Below are 14878 nucleotides of genomic sequence, written 5' to 3' on the forward strand. Positions count from 1 at the left end.
TACTATAGTACATCTTGAAAGTATTTTCCATTTTTCAAAGCGTACCCAGGGAAATAATCCACTTCATATTTTTCATATGAGAAACCAGGAAAGCATTCAAAGAGCAGGAAGGAGCTTTACAGTTGGCTAATGACCACTAAATGCCAATCTTACCCTTTCATCTTAGGGATGGATACACTGCGGCCCAGAGCGGGGAGCATTTTGCTGAGGGACGCCCAGGGAGCCGGAGCGGACCTGGGATTAGAACTCAGCTCTTTTTCCATCCACCCACTGCCCCTGTACCCCATTCGTTTGCACGCTCACAGAGGCAGAGGGGAGTCAGAAGCCCACGTCCCTTGCAGGAGCCCCGTGGGGGGAGGGCACCCCGTGATTATCAGCACCCCTTTTGGGGGGGCGGGGCCTTGGAGGGCACACCATCAAGGAGGAGCACCTCCGGACTGTGGCTTCTTCCCACCCTGGGGCACCAACAAACACGCACCTAGCAGATCCTCCCCCTCCCCAACCCTCCCACCCCACCGGTTCCCAGACAGGAACTGCCTCCTACCTCCTTGGGTCTCCCTGGGCTGAATCTGGGCTACCCAGCCTCCCCGTTGCTATGGCAACCACAGGCCTAACATTCTGGAGTCCTCCTTTAGGCTGCCTCCTGAGTAATCAGCCAATGGTTTCTTCTGTTTCTTTAGCGTGAAAAGTTGTTGGCCAATCATTAGAGGTGTTTCAAAAAAAAAAAAAACCTTAGGGAAACCGCTAGAATGTTAGGGTTTGGGTTAATTACATCACAACTAGTGGGGAAACCTAATAGGGGGTCATCTAAATGACCCCTCAAATATCTTGCTATAGACAAAGAGCCTTGGAATTTTGCCTACCCGGAAATCCTAGTTAGAAGACTACGATTAGGGCGCCTGGGTGGCTCAGTTGATTAAGAACTGCCTTTGGCTCAGGTTGTGATCCCGGAGTCCTGGGATCCAGACTCACATCGGGCTCCCTGCTCAGTGGGGAGCCTGCTTCTCCCTTTCCTTCTGCCACTCTCACTGTTTGTGCTCTCCTGCTCTCTCGTTTCAAATAAATACAAAAAATATTTTTTAAAAAGAAGAAGACAACAACTAACATTCATCCAAGCCCTGTGTACAATAGTAAAAGAAAAAAAAAAAAACTGATACGGGCAACGATACAAGAACAGACATACAGTGTTCCTTGAGCCCATCTTTGCAAGCTTCAGAGCAGTCACAGTGCTCTTGTCACTCCCCAGAGCAGAACCCGCAATGGCTCCCCTTTAAATTTAGGATGAATCCAAACCTCTGTCCCTAGCCAGGTCTGCTGATGGCAGCTCCTACTACCCACGCCCCAGAAAAATCTTGCACCGGCCACGCTGTTCTTTGGGAGGTTCCTACGAAATGCCAACCTCGTTCTGCTCTCTGGTGTTCCCTCTGAGCTCTCTCTGCCTCCAGATCTGAACCCAAACTGGCTCTTTCTCCTCCTTGGGGTCTGGGCCCGAATGCCATTTCCTCATCTGTAAAATGGGCATGAGCTCAAAGTCTCACTCAGGGGGTTCCTGCGAGGATCTGAAAGGAGATGCGTGTAAGTGAAAAGGTGTAAGCTCCATGCACGTGTTGATTACACTTACTGCTTACTGTATACGTTGTACGTTAGGGAAGCATTCACGCAGTGCTAGGACCTTGGGCATTGCGGAGCGGCGGACGCGCTGGGAGGGTTGGTACACAGCGCAGTCAACAGGTGTTAGGGGAGCGCCCGCAAGGACACTGTATATGCCCCGAGTACTGAGACGGCTTTGTGGGAGCCGGGTCTTGAGGGTCGCGAAGGATCTGAAGGCACGCGGAGAGTGTAAGGTGGAGGAACAGCAGGAGCAAAGCCCGGGAGGTGGCTCTGAGAACTGGAAGGTCGGTCTCCTGGCAAGCTGCCCACCTGTCGGGCAGGGGAGGTGAGCAGTCACCCCAGCACCCCGTACAGGTGGAGAGGGAGAGAGGGATTTGTTCCAACGTCCTTGGCGCGGCCTCTAGAGGGGCCCCCTCCAGGTGAGAGCAAAGCTCAAGACTGGGGCCGCCTCCCCAAGTCGCTCCCCCTACGCCTCAAGCAAGCTTTGCGGCGCAGCCAATTACCGGGGGATGTCCCGCCCACCTCCCTCCTCGTAGCCACTCGCCTGCAAGAAGTCCCCGCGAGCTTCTGACCGGCAGGCGGCCTGGCAAATCAGATCGTGGCCTTTGAAAGCAAAACACTGCAGCACCCAGGCAGCTCCTGAGTTGGGGAAGGAATTAAGGAGACTGTGCCTCCGGGTGGTGTGGAGAGTCTAAGTCGTTTCTCAGAAACCTGGGATAGGTGGGCCTCAGAGGAGACACCGCCCCGGTGAGTAGTGATTAAGCCTGAGGCAGGGGGGACTTGAAATCAGCCTTTGTTTTTGTTTTCAGGAAAGGTAATACATTTGGAATCATCTAACGCCCCCTAGTACTAATACCCTTCCTTCTTGCTGTCACCTGCCTTGCGGGTCTGGGTCTTGCTGCCTTGGAATGGTTCCCTCCCCCCCCATTTTAGCGAAGGGAGGGGGACATAGGTTTGCCTTAATATAGCTGATGGCAGGCTTTACCCAATCAGGAAGTGAAATGCAGTAACTTTGCCAAAATTATTCCTCTACACGCCGGCTCGGGCTTCCTGGCAATAGCAGATGGTGGAGTTAGCAGGTGGGATACGGGGAGGAATTCTTGATCTACACTGGCTGCTGGAAGTTATAGTTTCCAGCTCAATGGTAGGGGAGGAGTGTAACCCTTTAGTGAGCCAAAGCCCAGGAAAGGGAAAGGGCTTTGTAAATGGCACTCAGTACCAGCCAGATGCTGAATCGTCAGGTGGTGGAAAAGGGCGTGTTTTATTGATTTTTTTTTTTTTCCCCAGATAGAGCCAAATTCTAATATACTACTCTCAGCAGCTATGAGCTGTGGTCCTCTCAATCTGTCCAGCCTGCTCTGTGGGTTGGTGAAATAATTCATTGAGATAAGGTCGGGGGGAATGGAATGGTAGCAAGCACCTAGAATTATCTTTACATTTTTGAGTCAATGACCCTGTGCTTACTGCTGGCTGTGAGGGCCTCAGCGTTAAGGGGTCGCAGGGAACACAGAGTTGGCCACTTGCCTCTTGGGCATATGTTAGTGCTGGAAAAGTGCTCTGAAGGCAGAAAAGGAGATTCACTAGGTAAACAATGTGCACCTTAAAGGGAGAGCAACTTGCAAAGGGTTCCTCCAGAGCTTTTTGTCCTAACTCCTACCTAGCTGAGGGAAAGCCTCCTGACTTTGCAGGGGATGCCTCAGAGGCCTTGGCCCTCAGGCAAAGAGGGAATCTACTTTTTAGAAGGGACTTGAATGACAGCAACAACTTCACAAACAAAAGCAAAAACAGAAACCCACCTGAACAGAGCAGCTGGTCCAAAGAAGGTTAGGAGGCCCAGGTTTCCATCACCCGATTGGCATGTCCTCAAGGCCTGTTTGCTTTCTCTGACATCCTGTGGGTGGAACTGGTTACAGCTGTGGGATCTCCAAAGTTGTGGTTGATTAGGCCTGAGTAAGCCATTCCATTCTTGACTGGGAGCTACCCCAGGTGCTCCACAGGCCTGCCTTTAGCCAGTCAGTAGGTGTGTATGGAGGTCACCATGCTGGGCTCTGGGCTGGGCCTTGGCAAGCTACCATTGAATAGGGGATTCAGGAGACATCTTTCCAGTTCAGGCTGCAGTGCCCCCTTCAGATCTAGGCCAGCTTGAAGACCTGCAGGGGTCTCTCTGAGGTCTCTCCCTGGGCCATTCTTCCTTCCTAAGGCTGCTATATTCAAAACATTAAAATACCTAAATTTAACACAGTCATGCTTTTCACCCACACAAGGAAGTATAGTGAAGAATAATTATGCTTTTCACAAGGTTGCAAATATTCATTGGTCTTCACAGGGAGGTCTGGTTCTGGAATATCAGTTATGAAATTATCTGATGAGTATACCTTGTATATACTGTGTGTGTATAAATAGATATGTATATATACACATATATATGCATACACACACATATACACACACACCATATGTATATGTGTATATATGTAATTAAGGTATGGAATATATACTAAATGTATAATCACGTCTGGAGGCAGCAGCAATCATTGAATTTTGAGGCTCTTCAACAAAGTGAGACCTGAGCCAAATAGTCTTTGTGGCTGCCCCAGTGCTAAGCCCTACATCCAGTGTCTCCTAGATGCTGGACACAGTGTTAGCCCTGTGACATATGACTGTGCTGTTCACACCAGGAACCAGCATTCCTGTGGGTAGAGCTAGATAACAGAAGGAACTGGAAGTTGCAAGACACAGAAGGCAACTTTCTGAAGCCGTGGGGGCATAGCAGAGGCTGTATCTGTTTGGCACATAGTAAGTCCTACATAAATATTTGTTGCATGGTTACATGAAAGAAAGGAAGATCTGTGGGTCAGTTCAATAATTAATCTGGTAGGAATAAGATTAATACTAATAATAGCTGCCATTCATTTGGCCATTGCTGTGCATGCATTATACTTGCATTATTTCATCAAATTCTCACAACAACCCTGTGGTTGGGGGGGTGGTAGAAGTGTTATTATCTGTATTTTCAGCAGAGAAAACTGCCTGGAAAGTTAAACTTGGCCAAGGCAAACAGGTAGCATATGACAGATCAAAAGCTATAACATTTTTATATTAAAATAAACATCGAAGGGTATCTGGGTGGCTCAGTCAGTTAACCATCTGACACTTAATCTCAGCTCAGGTCTTAATCTCAGAGTGGTAAGTTCAAGCCCCCACAGAGGGGAAAAAAAAAAAAAAACCATAGACTTTGTAGTAGAATCCAAATTCGTATGGATTTTTTTTTTTTTCTTTTTACCATACGAGGACCTCAAAGAAACATTTAGCACCATGGTAAGGTGCTCTGGCCGTGCCTCCCAGAACCCTAGGAATATATGCTTTATCTTTCTTCCTTATTTTAGAAGGACTTGACCTGTGCTGAAAATATCCCCCTGATGAAATTTACAACAATGGTCCAAATTACTATCATCCCCGATTTTACTTGAGGCCACATTATTACCCCCACTTCACAGTGAGGCACCTGAGTTTCCCAGAGCTGATGTGATCTGGTCACACAGATCTTCTCCCGGGGGGCCCAGTGTTACCTCACCTGCGCTCAGCTGACCATTGGTAGTAGCTTAGTTCTTCTGTCATCCACGGAGATAGCTTTTCTTCTCATTTTTTCTTTCCCTAAGTTAGAACACAGATGTTTCCTTTTTTGTGGCATTGGGATATTTTTTTGGAGTCCTAGAGAGGTAGACAAGTTCAGTATTCCACCGCTTATGTGTAGGGGAGCCAATGGAAAAGGGAGGATTTAAATTAGGATGTGATGGGAGGAAAGAAGCAGAGGAAAAGAAAAGTTGACTTTTATGGGCCAGGAGAAAAGGTTCTGAGGCAGGTGAACCACATCTTTATTAAGGGAGCCAAAGGCCTGATACCGTTTTTTTTAATGGTTTCACTTCTCATGATAGGTTGTGTTTTGTGCCCATAGTGTTTCCTCCTCGGGTAGCAAAGCCGGGCTCTATGTCTCACTGTACATGCATTTTTAATGCTCCTCCCCACCTCCCTAGAGCACCACCTGGACAAGGAATCACACTGTCTGCTTGGGAGCGACCGAACTTGGCACTTCTCTGCGTGGAGGTGAGAGAGAAGCTGTCCATCCTCCCATGGCTGGTGAGAGGAGGTGAACCCGCCGGGGAAGATGGTCTCCAGGGTTGGTCCCGCATAGCAGCAGCAGCAGCTCCGGCTCCCAGGCTGGGCCCAGGGAATGTGGCTGTAGGACACCATGGACCGAGCCCACGGCGCAGCCCTGCAGCTGCGCCAGCTGCCACCCACAAGCAGCGCGCACCCGCTCACCGAGCTTTCCTTCTCCTACAAGGCAAGCGTTTTTGTGGTTTTGCAATGTTGTGTTTTTCTAACCAGAAAGTAACACAGTACAGCCCTGGCTAACAGACATGTCCAAGGTCTGTGTGTCTGTCACTGGCAGAAACAGGCAGCTGCCCCCCACCCCACGGGTAGGAGAACATGTAATCCAGGGAAAAGAAATGCTTGTGGAAATATATAAAAATAGGGGGTTAGAGAAAGACATCAAAATGGAAAGGTAGAGAAGCATTGTTAAAGGAATTCATTCCCGCCTAGAAGATTCACTTACTCTATTACTTGGAGACAAGCTTTGTTCATATTTCAGGATATTTCCTTCCTGTCTTTTTTTAGTGTTAAACATTTAGGATCAGACTGTACAGAAAGTTTTGTGTTTCAGTTGTTTCACTTAAGCCTGTGTGTGGGCTATTACCCCATGTCATTGAGTCATAGTGATTTAACACATACTTTTTGAATGGTTGCCCAATAATCTATTGAGTTGCCATATCAAAATTTTCTGGACAGATTCCCTGTTGCTGGCTGTTAAGACTGTTTCTAATCTGGGGTGGCTGGGAACAGTGCAGCAGGGCCGCTCCTTTGCTCTATCTAAGAACTGGCCAGCCCTGGGAGAGGTGGTCTCGTGCTGGTGAGGGAGGCTACAAATACCAGAGCATCACGCATGCAGAACCCAAGAATATACAGTTGAGACCGCTGGTTCTGTGAAGAATGGATGCCAGACAGACAAATAAAATATCTCAGAAATCACTGAACACTCTACCAGATGAGACTTCTATTAAGTTTCCATAAAAATTACACATTGATTCAATTATTACTCATTACAGAAATACCTCCCTGCCAGAGCAGAGATAAATCAATCATGGTGACTTTACCAACAAGCTGAAAAACTGAGGTGGGAGGGGGCACCTGGGTTGTGTAAGTCCGTGAAGCTTCTGACTCTCGGTTTCTGCTCAGGTTCTGATCTCAGGGTTGTGAGATCAGCCCCTGCCTTGGGCTCTGCACTCAGCGGAGTCCCCTTCAAACTCTCTCCCTCTCCCGCTGCCTCTGCCCTTCCCCGCTGCACTCTCTCTCTCAAACAAATAAATCTTTAAAAAGAAAAAAAAAAAAAATTGAGGTGGGAGGCAGGCACATAGGCAAAGTTAGGAGCAAACTGAAGTTCCAGGGAGGGATAAAGGGAAGAAGGCCTGGGTTGCATCCCTACTCTGCTCCTTCCTGGCTAAGAGTCATTGTACATATGGCTTAACCCCTCAGAGCTTCTGTTACGGGTAGACTGATGGTGGGAATACCTGCCTCCATCCCTCATCCCTCCAGTCATGTGGATCAGCGAAACAGCACCTAGCCCATGCAGGAGGCAGGAGTGCCTGCTGTTACAAGGAGGAGATGAAGGTACCTGAAGCAGAGAAAGGTGTAGTTAATCCTGCCTGGGGAAGTTGTCTTCCTCCTCCTCCTCAATTTTGTTGTGGCTATTTTGGTTGCAAGGAATAAAAACCTATTTCAGAGGCAGTGAGGCAAAAGAGAAAACTATTGTAAGACTACAAGGTAGCTTCTGGAACCAGAGGTAGGAAGGGCCGTGGAGGTTTGGAACGACTGGGGTGATCACCCAACCCTGGAAAGAGGGAAGACCTGATTGGCCAGCTCGAGTCAGGTGGCCACCCTGTTCCAATCTGTGATGGGCAGGGGGGTGGAGTCACACAGCTAACAGATTTTATGGGGGCTCCGCGTGTGTGTGTGTGTGTGTGTGTGTGTGTGTGTGTGTGTGTCTGTCTCTCTCTCTCTCTCTCTGTCTGTCTGTCTCTCTCTCTGTCTGTCTGTCTCTCTCTCTGGCTGGCTGGCTCTCAGTGGGAGGTGGTCATACCAATCTGGGGTCAGCTGAGCAGGCTGACCCCAGATCGTCTGTCTTTGGGGCAAGGAAAACATTAGCAGGCCCAAGTCCGACTCCATCACTGGGCTTGAGTCAGGAGCAAGCCCTTGGCCTTGCATGGCAGCCCTGCTGTCTGTCCTGGTTGTTGGGGTGGGGGTAGGGGGTGTGGAGGGGGGAATTTGTAAAAGAGAGGCCAGGAGGCAGCATCATCTGAGGTTCCTGGCCCTGGAGGCTTGGTCTCAGTCTGGAACAGTCAGGCCTCAGTTTCTTCCATTCAGCAAATAGGCATTTCAGCTGAGCATCTGCTGTCCATGCCTGCGAGGCCTGGGGGGGGAGGGGGCCTGTATAAATAATTGAGATATCTCTTCCTGGAAGGGGTTTACGGTCTAGGAGGGAGGTGGGGGGAGCTAATTCTGTCAGTACCTTACCCTTCAGGACAGAATTTGATACAAAGGTAGAACATGGCCTTTAGAATCAGAGCTTGCTTGCTTCAAATCCCGGCTTTCTCGCTTTCTATCAGTATCGCTTGGGGGAAAGTCGTGCAGCTCTTCTGCAGGTTGGTTTTAAATCCATCCTACAGGGGTGCTTGGAGGATGACCTGAATGTACAGATGAAGGAACCCAAAGCTGCCCGCTCCATCCCCCATAGAAATCCTACCTATCCTTCCAGCTCTAACTCCAGATTTGGCAGTTTTCCTGGGAGGAAAATATAGGTCCTCTCTTTATCATGCTTCCTTAGCCAATTCCAATTACTATAGTAATCGTCACGATCATAATGGCAGTGAACATTGGTTTTAGTGTTTACTATATGGCAGGGACTGTGCTGATTCCCACAGAGCCCCATAAGGTAGGTACTATTAAAACCCCATTTCACATATAGGGAAACTGGCACAGAGAGGTTAATTAACTTACCCAAGGCCACACAGTCAGTAGGTAGTAAAGCTAGGATTCGAAATGAATCTGTGTATTGCCAAGGCCCTTGCTTTTATCCACCACTCCCCGCTGCCCGCATTGTGCCAGCTACTCTGCAAGGTCCCTTTTCTTTCTGATGTCAATTATTAAGTGTTGAAATGACAATCTTGGGGAAGCTAATGCCTCCCCTGCTGGAGAACGTCAGCGTCAGGAAGCTGGCCTGAAGCCAGGCGAAAGGGTAGGGTAGCAGGACCTAGTTTAGCCAGACTAATGCATCTCTTGTATTTGAACGTGAGTAACCTTCAGAACAAGCCAAAAACCCGCACTTTATACTTAACTCTTGTTAGTTTCAAGCCCAAGGGATTGTGGGAGGTCAGTTTAAATAGCAAGTGATGACTGGTCTTATCACCGTGATATTTAAATAGAGGTTCTTGTTGGCAGATGGAAAGCAGGTGTTAGAATGGGAGATCTGAGCTGGTTTCACTCAGATGCCACTGATCAAGCAAGGGTTCCTGCCTCTGTGACCTCTGTTCCTTTTCTGGAAACTGTTCTTTCCCAGAGTTATAGCTGATAAAAAAGCAATTCTTGGAGCCAGAAGGGTCTTTAGAGCTGTTGCTAATAATAATGATAATACGAAGGAAAATTGTAAAAGTAATAGTAACAAACTAGAATTGTGTCAGTATTTTTCATGCGCTGGGTGGTCTTTCAACCTGTGCCTTATTTCATGTGATAATCCCATGAGAGTTTACAGCTACTCCACTTCTCAGAGGGGCAGCTAAGGCTCAGAGAGATATAGTGATTCCACTGAAGTCACACAGCAGTAAGTGTCAGCGGCTGGACCCCAGCCCAGAACTGCTGGTCTTCCCTGTCTACACAGGGAAGTTGAAGCAGAGAGAGAAGTGACTTGATACAGCCCGCTCTTGATACGGCCAGCACCAGACGATTCTCACAAGCTGCCCTGCTGTGGGGAACCCTTGTTTCGGTCTGGGACAGAGTCCCTGAATCTGGGATCAGATCCCTGCTCCGGGTTAGCTGTCCATGTACGTGCACTTGTTGGCACTTAAACCACTTCAGATAATTTCTGTTATCTCTCTGCAGAAGAGGAACACGGTGACTTGTCCAGAGGCAGAAGCCACCCAAGTATCTCCCCACACTTCCCTCCCTGCCAGCAGACCCAGACACCCCCATTTTACAGTTTTCAAGCTCTGAGCTCCAGAGGAAGAGTTTCACGTCAGGAGACCCGCACACCCCAACTCTTTCGCCAGACACTTGAGGGCCGCTAATAGGTATATGTTCAAAGTGTGTAACCCCTGGGCCTGTGGCATTGCCTTTGCTTGACTTTAAATGCTCATAGAATGGAACCAAGCACCACTTCACAAGGGCTTGGGGCATAATTAACGTTGCAAAAGCCCTTTGAAATGCCTGGATGAAAGGACACTTAATTATATCGCGCTGTTACTAACCATGTCTGTCCGTGGCCCCTTATTAGGCACGGAAATGAACATGCTGGTGGAAATGACCTTTAAAGGAAACCTCAGCTGCCCATGTCACTAGTGGGAATGTAGCACTTAGGAGGCAGGGTTATTTATTTATTTTTTCCCTAATTCACTTTACCACCTTTGAAGGACACCTGAGATAAGACAGTGGGAGATGATCTAGAGGGGTAATTACCATCTGGAGACTAGAAATCTGGCCTCGAGCCACAGAAACCCCCCCACAAGTTCTTGCACGTCTCCGGGCCTTCCTTTGTTCGTGTGTGAAGTCCCTCTGACCTGCGTGCAGAAATTAGGATTCATAATAGTCCCCACCTCAGTGGTTGGATGTGACCCAAAGGCAAGGCGTGGAAAGGGCTTTCCACACCAAATGTATAGATAAAAATACTCCAGCAACACCAGGCTTTGTTAACATAGTAACCTTTTAGCCTTGTTTTTCTGCTGCTCAGGTGGGTTATCCTTGTGAACTTTACAATTTTTATTTCTAGGTTTCAGCCCTCCCCACCCCCCTCCCCGAAACAGTATTGACTTGGGTGCTTGTCCGCAGCTGCTGGTTTCCCTTCTCTATCTCTCTACCTCCCCACACCAAGTCGTTAACAACACACTCTCAGCCTTGTGGATTTCATCCACATCTGGGCAGAGGACAGCTTGGTCTCTTAGGGTAAAAGTAAAATGGGCTGCCAGTTTATGGGTCGAACGAACCAAATGAAACTACCGTTTTCATAGGTCACAATGGCTGAACAGTGGCAGTTTCATACGGTTTGCTGTAATTGTTCAGTTCCCGAGCTCCGCGCTTTCCCCGGATGACCTCAGGAAGGCCACGCGCCAGCTCTGAGCAGGGGGCACTGTCATGCCAGCTGGCGGAGGAGGTGAAGCCCATATCCCAGCCCGCCCACCTTTGAAGCTGATTGTAGCTATGGGACCCCCAGTGTCCTCTGAACAGCACGGGTTCTGGGCTTAGCTTTCTGCCCAAGGTCTGGAGCCTGTTTCCTTTTCCCCTTTGTCCCCTATAAAGGAAATAAGGCAGCTGTGAGGTATCGTTGGAGCCAGAACCAGAGTCCTTTTGTCTCCTACCTGCCCGAGGCAGTTCCTGTAACATCACTGCCAGTTAACTCTTTCAACTCTCTATCATCAGCGTAGGTAAACTGAGTCTCTGGGCCAAGCTTCCGCCTGGTCCCCAGATCTTGGCCTCCATGAGCCTGAGTTCCTTGCTCTGTATCCTTAATGAGCCATCCTAGTGAAGGGCTTCCTCTGGGCTCTTCAGACTTGACCCTCTAAAGAAACCCCCTTGTATAGCCTCACTCATTTCTTTGATTGACATCTAAGACTTAAAATGTGTGTTACAAGTTTATATTTGCAAGGTATGTCATTTCTGGCACATTTTCCTACTAGAATTTTTTTTTTATAGTCCCTGGAATATAAAGCCCGCTTGATACGTACCTTCTGAAAAAGTTCTTTAGCAGTTGGAAATTTTACATCATTCCTTTTTCTCCTTAATTTTGTATTTCCTTTACGTTTACCCCACAGAATTTTGTCCCCAAACAGTGTCTATCTTTTAACACTTCAACATTCTATGGATACCTACCATACTTGTCATACTTCTCTACAAGAAAGAATGGAAAAGGGATGCCCGGGAGGCTCAGTCAGTTAAGCATCTGCCTTCAGCTCAGGTCATGATCCCAGGATCCAGGGTTCGAGTCCTGCATCAGGCTCCCTGTGCAGCAGGGAACCTGCTTCTCCCTCTCCCTTTGCCTGCCACTCCCCCTACTTGTGCTCACTCACTCTCTCACTCTCTCTCTGATAAATAAATAAAATATCTTGAAAAAAAGAAAGTGGAAAATATGCAATCAAATTTCACTCTTTAATATTTTCTTTGACATAGGGTTTGTGAAATAACAAAAATTCCACGAAGTAATTTTGATGCTCTAACTGGCTTTACTAACTGATACATGAATCAGGCAGGAACCCATCTAGCAAGTTGCGGGGCAGGGGGGGCTCCAAACGGTGGCAGAAAGAGAAGAGGCCTTTTTTTTTTTAAAGGTTTATTTATTTGAGGGGCGCCTGGGTGGCTCAGTGGGTTAAGCCTCTGCCTTCGGCTCAGGTCATGATCCCAGGGTCCTGGGATCAAGCCCCACATCAGGCTCTCTGCTCAGCAGGGAGCCTGCTTCCCCCTCTCTCTGCCTGCCTCTCTGCTTACTTGTGATCTCTGTTGAATAAATAATAAATAAAACCTTTTAAAAAAAGGTTTATTTATTTGAGAAAGAGAGCTCATGTGTGTGCCGGTGGGGGTGGGGGAGGGGGCAGAGGCAGAGAAAGAACTCAAGCAGACTTCCCACTGAGTGCAGAGCCTGGCCCCATCTCATGACCCTGAGATCATGACCTGAGCCAAAATCAAGAGTTGGACACTTAACTAACTGAGCCACCCAGGTGCCCCAAGTTTTTAAAGGCAAGACAAAGTTATAAACAGAGAAAAGAATTATTTCAAGTGAAGTGACTTTCCTTTGGGGACAAATGGGATAGGGAAGGCCCATGTGACAGATTACCTTATTGGTGCTGATCAGAAGATTCCTGACTGATCAGTTAAGATTACCTTTATGGAGGGGCACCTGAGTGGCTCAGTGGGTTAATGCCTCTGCCTTTGGCTCAGGTCATGATCCCAGGGTCCGGGATCAAGCCCCACATCAGGCTCTCTGGTGGGGGAGCCTGATTCCTCTCTCTCTTTCTGCCTAGCTCTCTGCCTACTTGTGATCTCTGGCAAATAAATAAATAAATAAATCTTAAAAAAAAAAAAAAAGATTAGCTTTCTGAAGGAGGTTAGAACTTCAGTTAGGTTAAGTATGAAGCCCCAGTTTGGTGATCTGGCTGAAATGATGCTATTTTGGGCCTCAGGCTTTCTATTTCACAGTTTCAGAAGTACTGACTCAATCCAGAAGCTTTAGAAGCAATTGGTGAATGTAATATAAAGTCTCATTATAATTGTTAAGCATAAAATAATATTGTATTAGGAATGAGTATCTGAAAGGGACTTTTTCTCCCCAATAGTCAAGATGAATATTATTGATTGCTAGAATAAGACAGATTTTAGCATCAGTTCTGTTGTAGGTTTTGGGTTTTATAGCTAGAAGCCCTGAGAACCCGTTTACATAAGTACCTGGGATGGAAGAATGTTATTATAGTGCTCATCCCTAAATTCTTTCAACTTCTTCCGAATTATATGCTAAAAAATTACATTGTGGCAGGGGTGTCTGGGTGGCGTAGTCAGTTAAGCTTCTAACTCTTGATCTCAGCTCAGGTCTTGATCTCAGGGTCATGAGTTTAAGCCCCATATTGGGCTCCGTACTTGGTGTGGAACCTAATTAAAAAAAAAACCCACATAGTGATAAATTATTTTTATTGACTTATCAGCTAACAATACAAGGAGAGCCTCTTATTTTTCTTCAAAACAAAGTACTGTATACAGTTAATTTATTTTCTTGTTTTAAAGATTTTATTTATTTATTTGACAGAGAGCACAAGAGTAGCAGGGAGGAGAAGCCGGCTTCGCGCTGAACAGGAAACCTGATGGGGAATTTGATCCCAGAACCCTGGGGGGATCATGACCTGAGCCAAAGGCACACACTTAACTGACTGAGCCACCCAGGTGCCCCTGTTAATTTACAACAGGATTTGTTTTGCTTTCACAATCTAGGTTCCCTTCCCCTCTAGATTCTTTGGCTGGCCTAATAATTAAACTGACATACAACAGATTCACAGGAGAAAAATTTAATTTCATACATATGGGAGTGCCAAAGATATGATGCTCAAAGAAGTGACCAAAGCAGGCAGCTTTTATACCTTTTAGACAAAGAAACTATAAATTTGTGAAGAATTGACAAGACAAGGGGTTGGGCTTGGGGTAGTAAATTAATGAGGTGGTAACTAGGTTTGTTTATGTAGCCTTCTTGGCCCTAAATTCCCTATCTCTGGTGATAAGGATGTGTCTCTTCCTCCTGGTGCATATTGGGAAAGTACCTTTCACATGGAAAAATTACTTCCTGCTTTCATGGATAAAGGGGTCTCAGAGTACCCTTTTTGTACTGGCTATTTCTTAAGTAACTTTAATTCAAAATAATGATTATGCCAAAATAACATATTTGAGGGGGGTATGTTCTCAACAATTTCTGTGAAGTTTACCAGAAAGGCACTATCAATTATGCTGATAAATTTTCACTTAGAGCCATGTTGGCTTAACCTATCTAGAAAAGATTGGGGAAATTGACATCTTGTTAATTTTACTACACCATTGCCTATACTGCATTGCAATATATATATTTTACTTAAAAAAATTTTTTAAGTAAGCTCCATGTCCAACATGGAGCTTGAACTCATGACCCTGAGATCAAGAGTCACATGCTCCACTGACTGAGCCAGCCAAGTGTCTCAACACATATATTTTAATTATATACTATGTCAAAAACAAATATTATAGTATCTGTACATACAAATGTAATTATAAATGCTTTATCACATGCTTCAGTATGGTAATTACAATCCTCAGCACAATCCCTAAGAAAATAACTCAAAAATAAATAATAAAGGAAATGATAAGGGAATTAAAATGGTATACTAGAGGGGCACCTGACTGCCTCAGTTGGTTGAGTGTCTGACTCTTGTTTTCAGTA

At 46.7% G+C, this 14878-nt stretch overlaps 2 protein-coding genes across 8 annotated transcripts in view; one reads left to right on the top strand and one right to left on the bottom strand.

Moving 5' to 3' along the window:
* STPG1 (sperm tail PG-rich repeat containing 1) overlaps window positions 1-2065 on the bottom strand; it is a 51068-nt gene extending 49003 nt beyond the window's left edge. For 4 of the 5 annotated variants that reach the window (XM_082684696.1, XM_082684695.1, XM_082684694.1 and 1 more), the window contains exon 1: window positions 545-630. The gene's annotated coding sequence lies outside the window, so the exon portion shown is untranslated. Of the gene's footprint in view, window positions 1-544; window positions 631-1621 lie in introns of those variants that run through there. The other variant, XM_082684693.1, reaches the window with a different exon arrangement.
* Window positions 2066-2147: 82 nt separating this feature from the next.
* The window catches only part of NIPAL3 (NIPA like domain containing 3), a 52375-nt gene continuing 39644 nt past the window's right edge, over window positions 2148-14878 (top strand). For 2 of the 3 annotated variants that reach the window (XM_082684691.1, XM_082684690.1), the window contains exons 1-2: window positions 2205-2358; window positions 5646-5953. In XM_082684691.1, coding sequence (XP_082540817.1) covers window positions 5861-5953 — 93 coding nt within the window. In that variant the 5' untranslated portion in view covers window positions 2205-2358; window positions 5646-5860. Of the gene's footprint in view, window positions 2359-5645; window positions 5954-14878 lie in introns of all 3 variants that reach the window. The other variant, XM_082684689.1, reaches the window with a different exon arrangement.

The sequence above is a fragment of the Mustela nivalis genome (assembly GCF_964662115.1).
Source record: "Mustela nivalis genome assembly, chromosome: 10".
Taxonomy (NCBI): Eukaryota; Metazoa; Chordata; class Mammalia; order Carnivora; family Mustelidae; genus Mustela; species Mustela nivalis.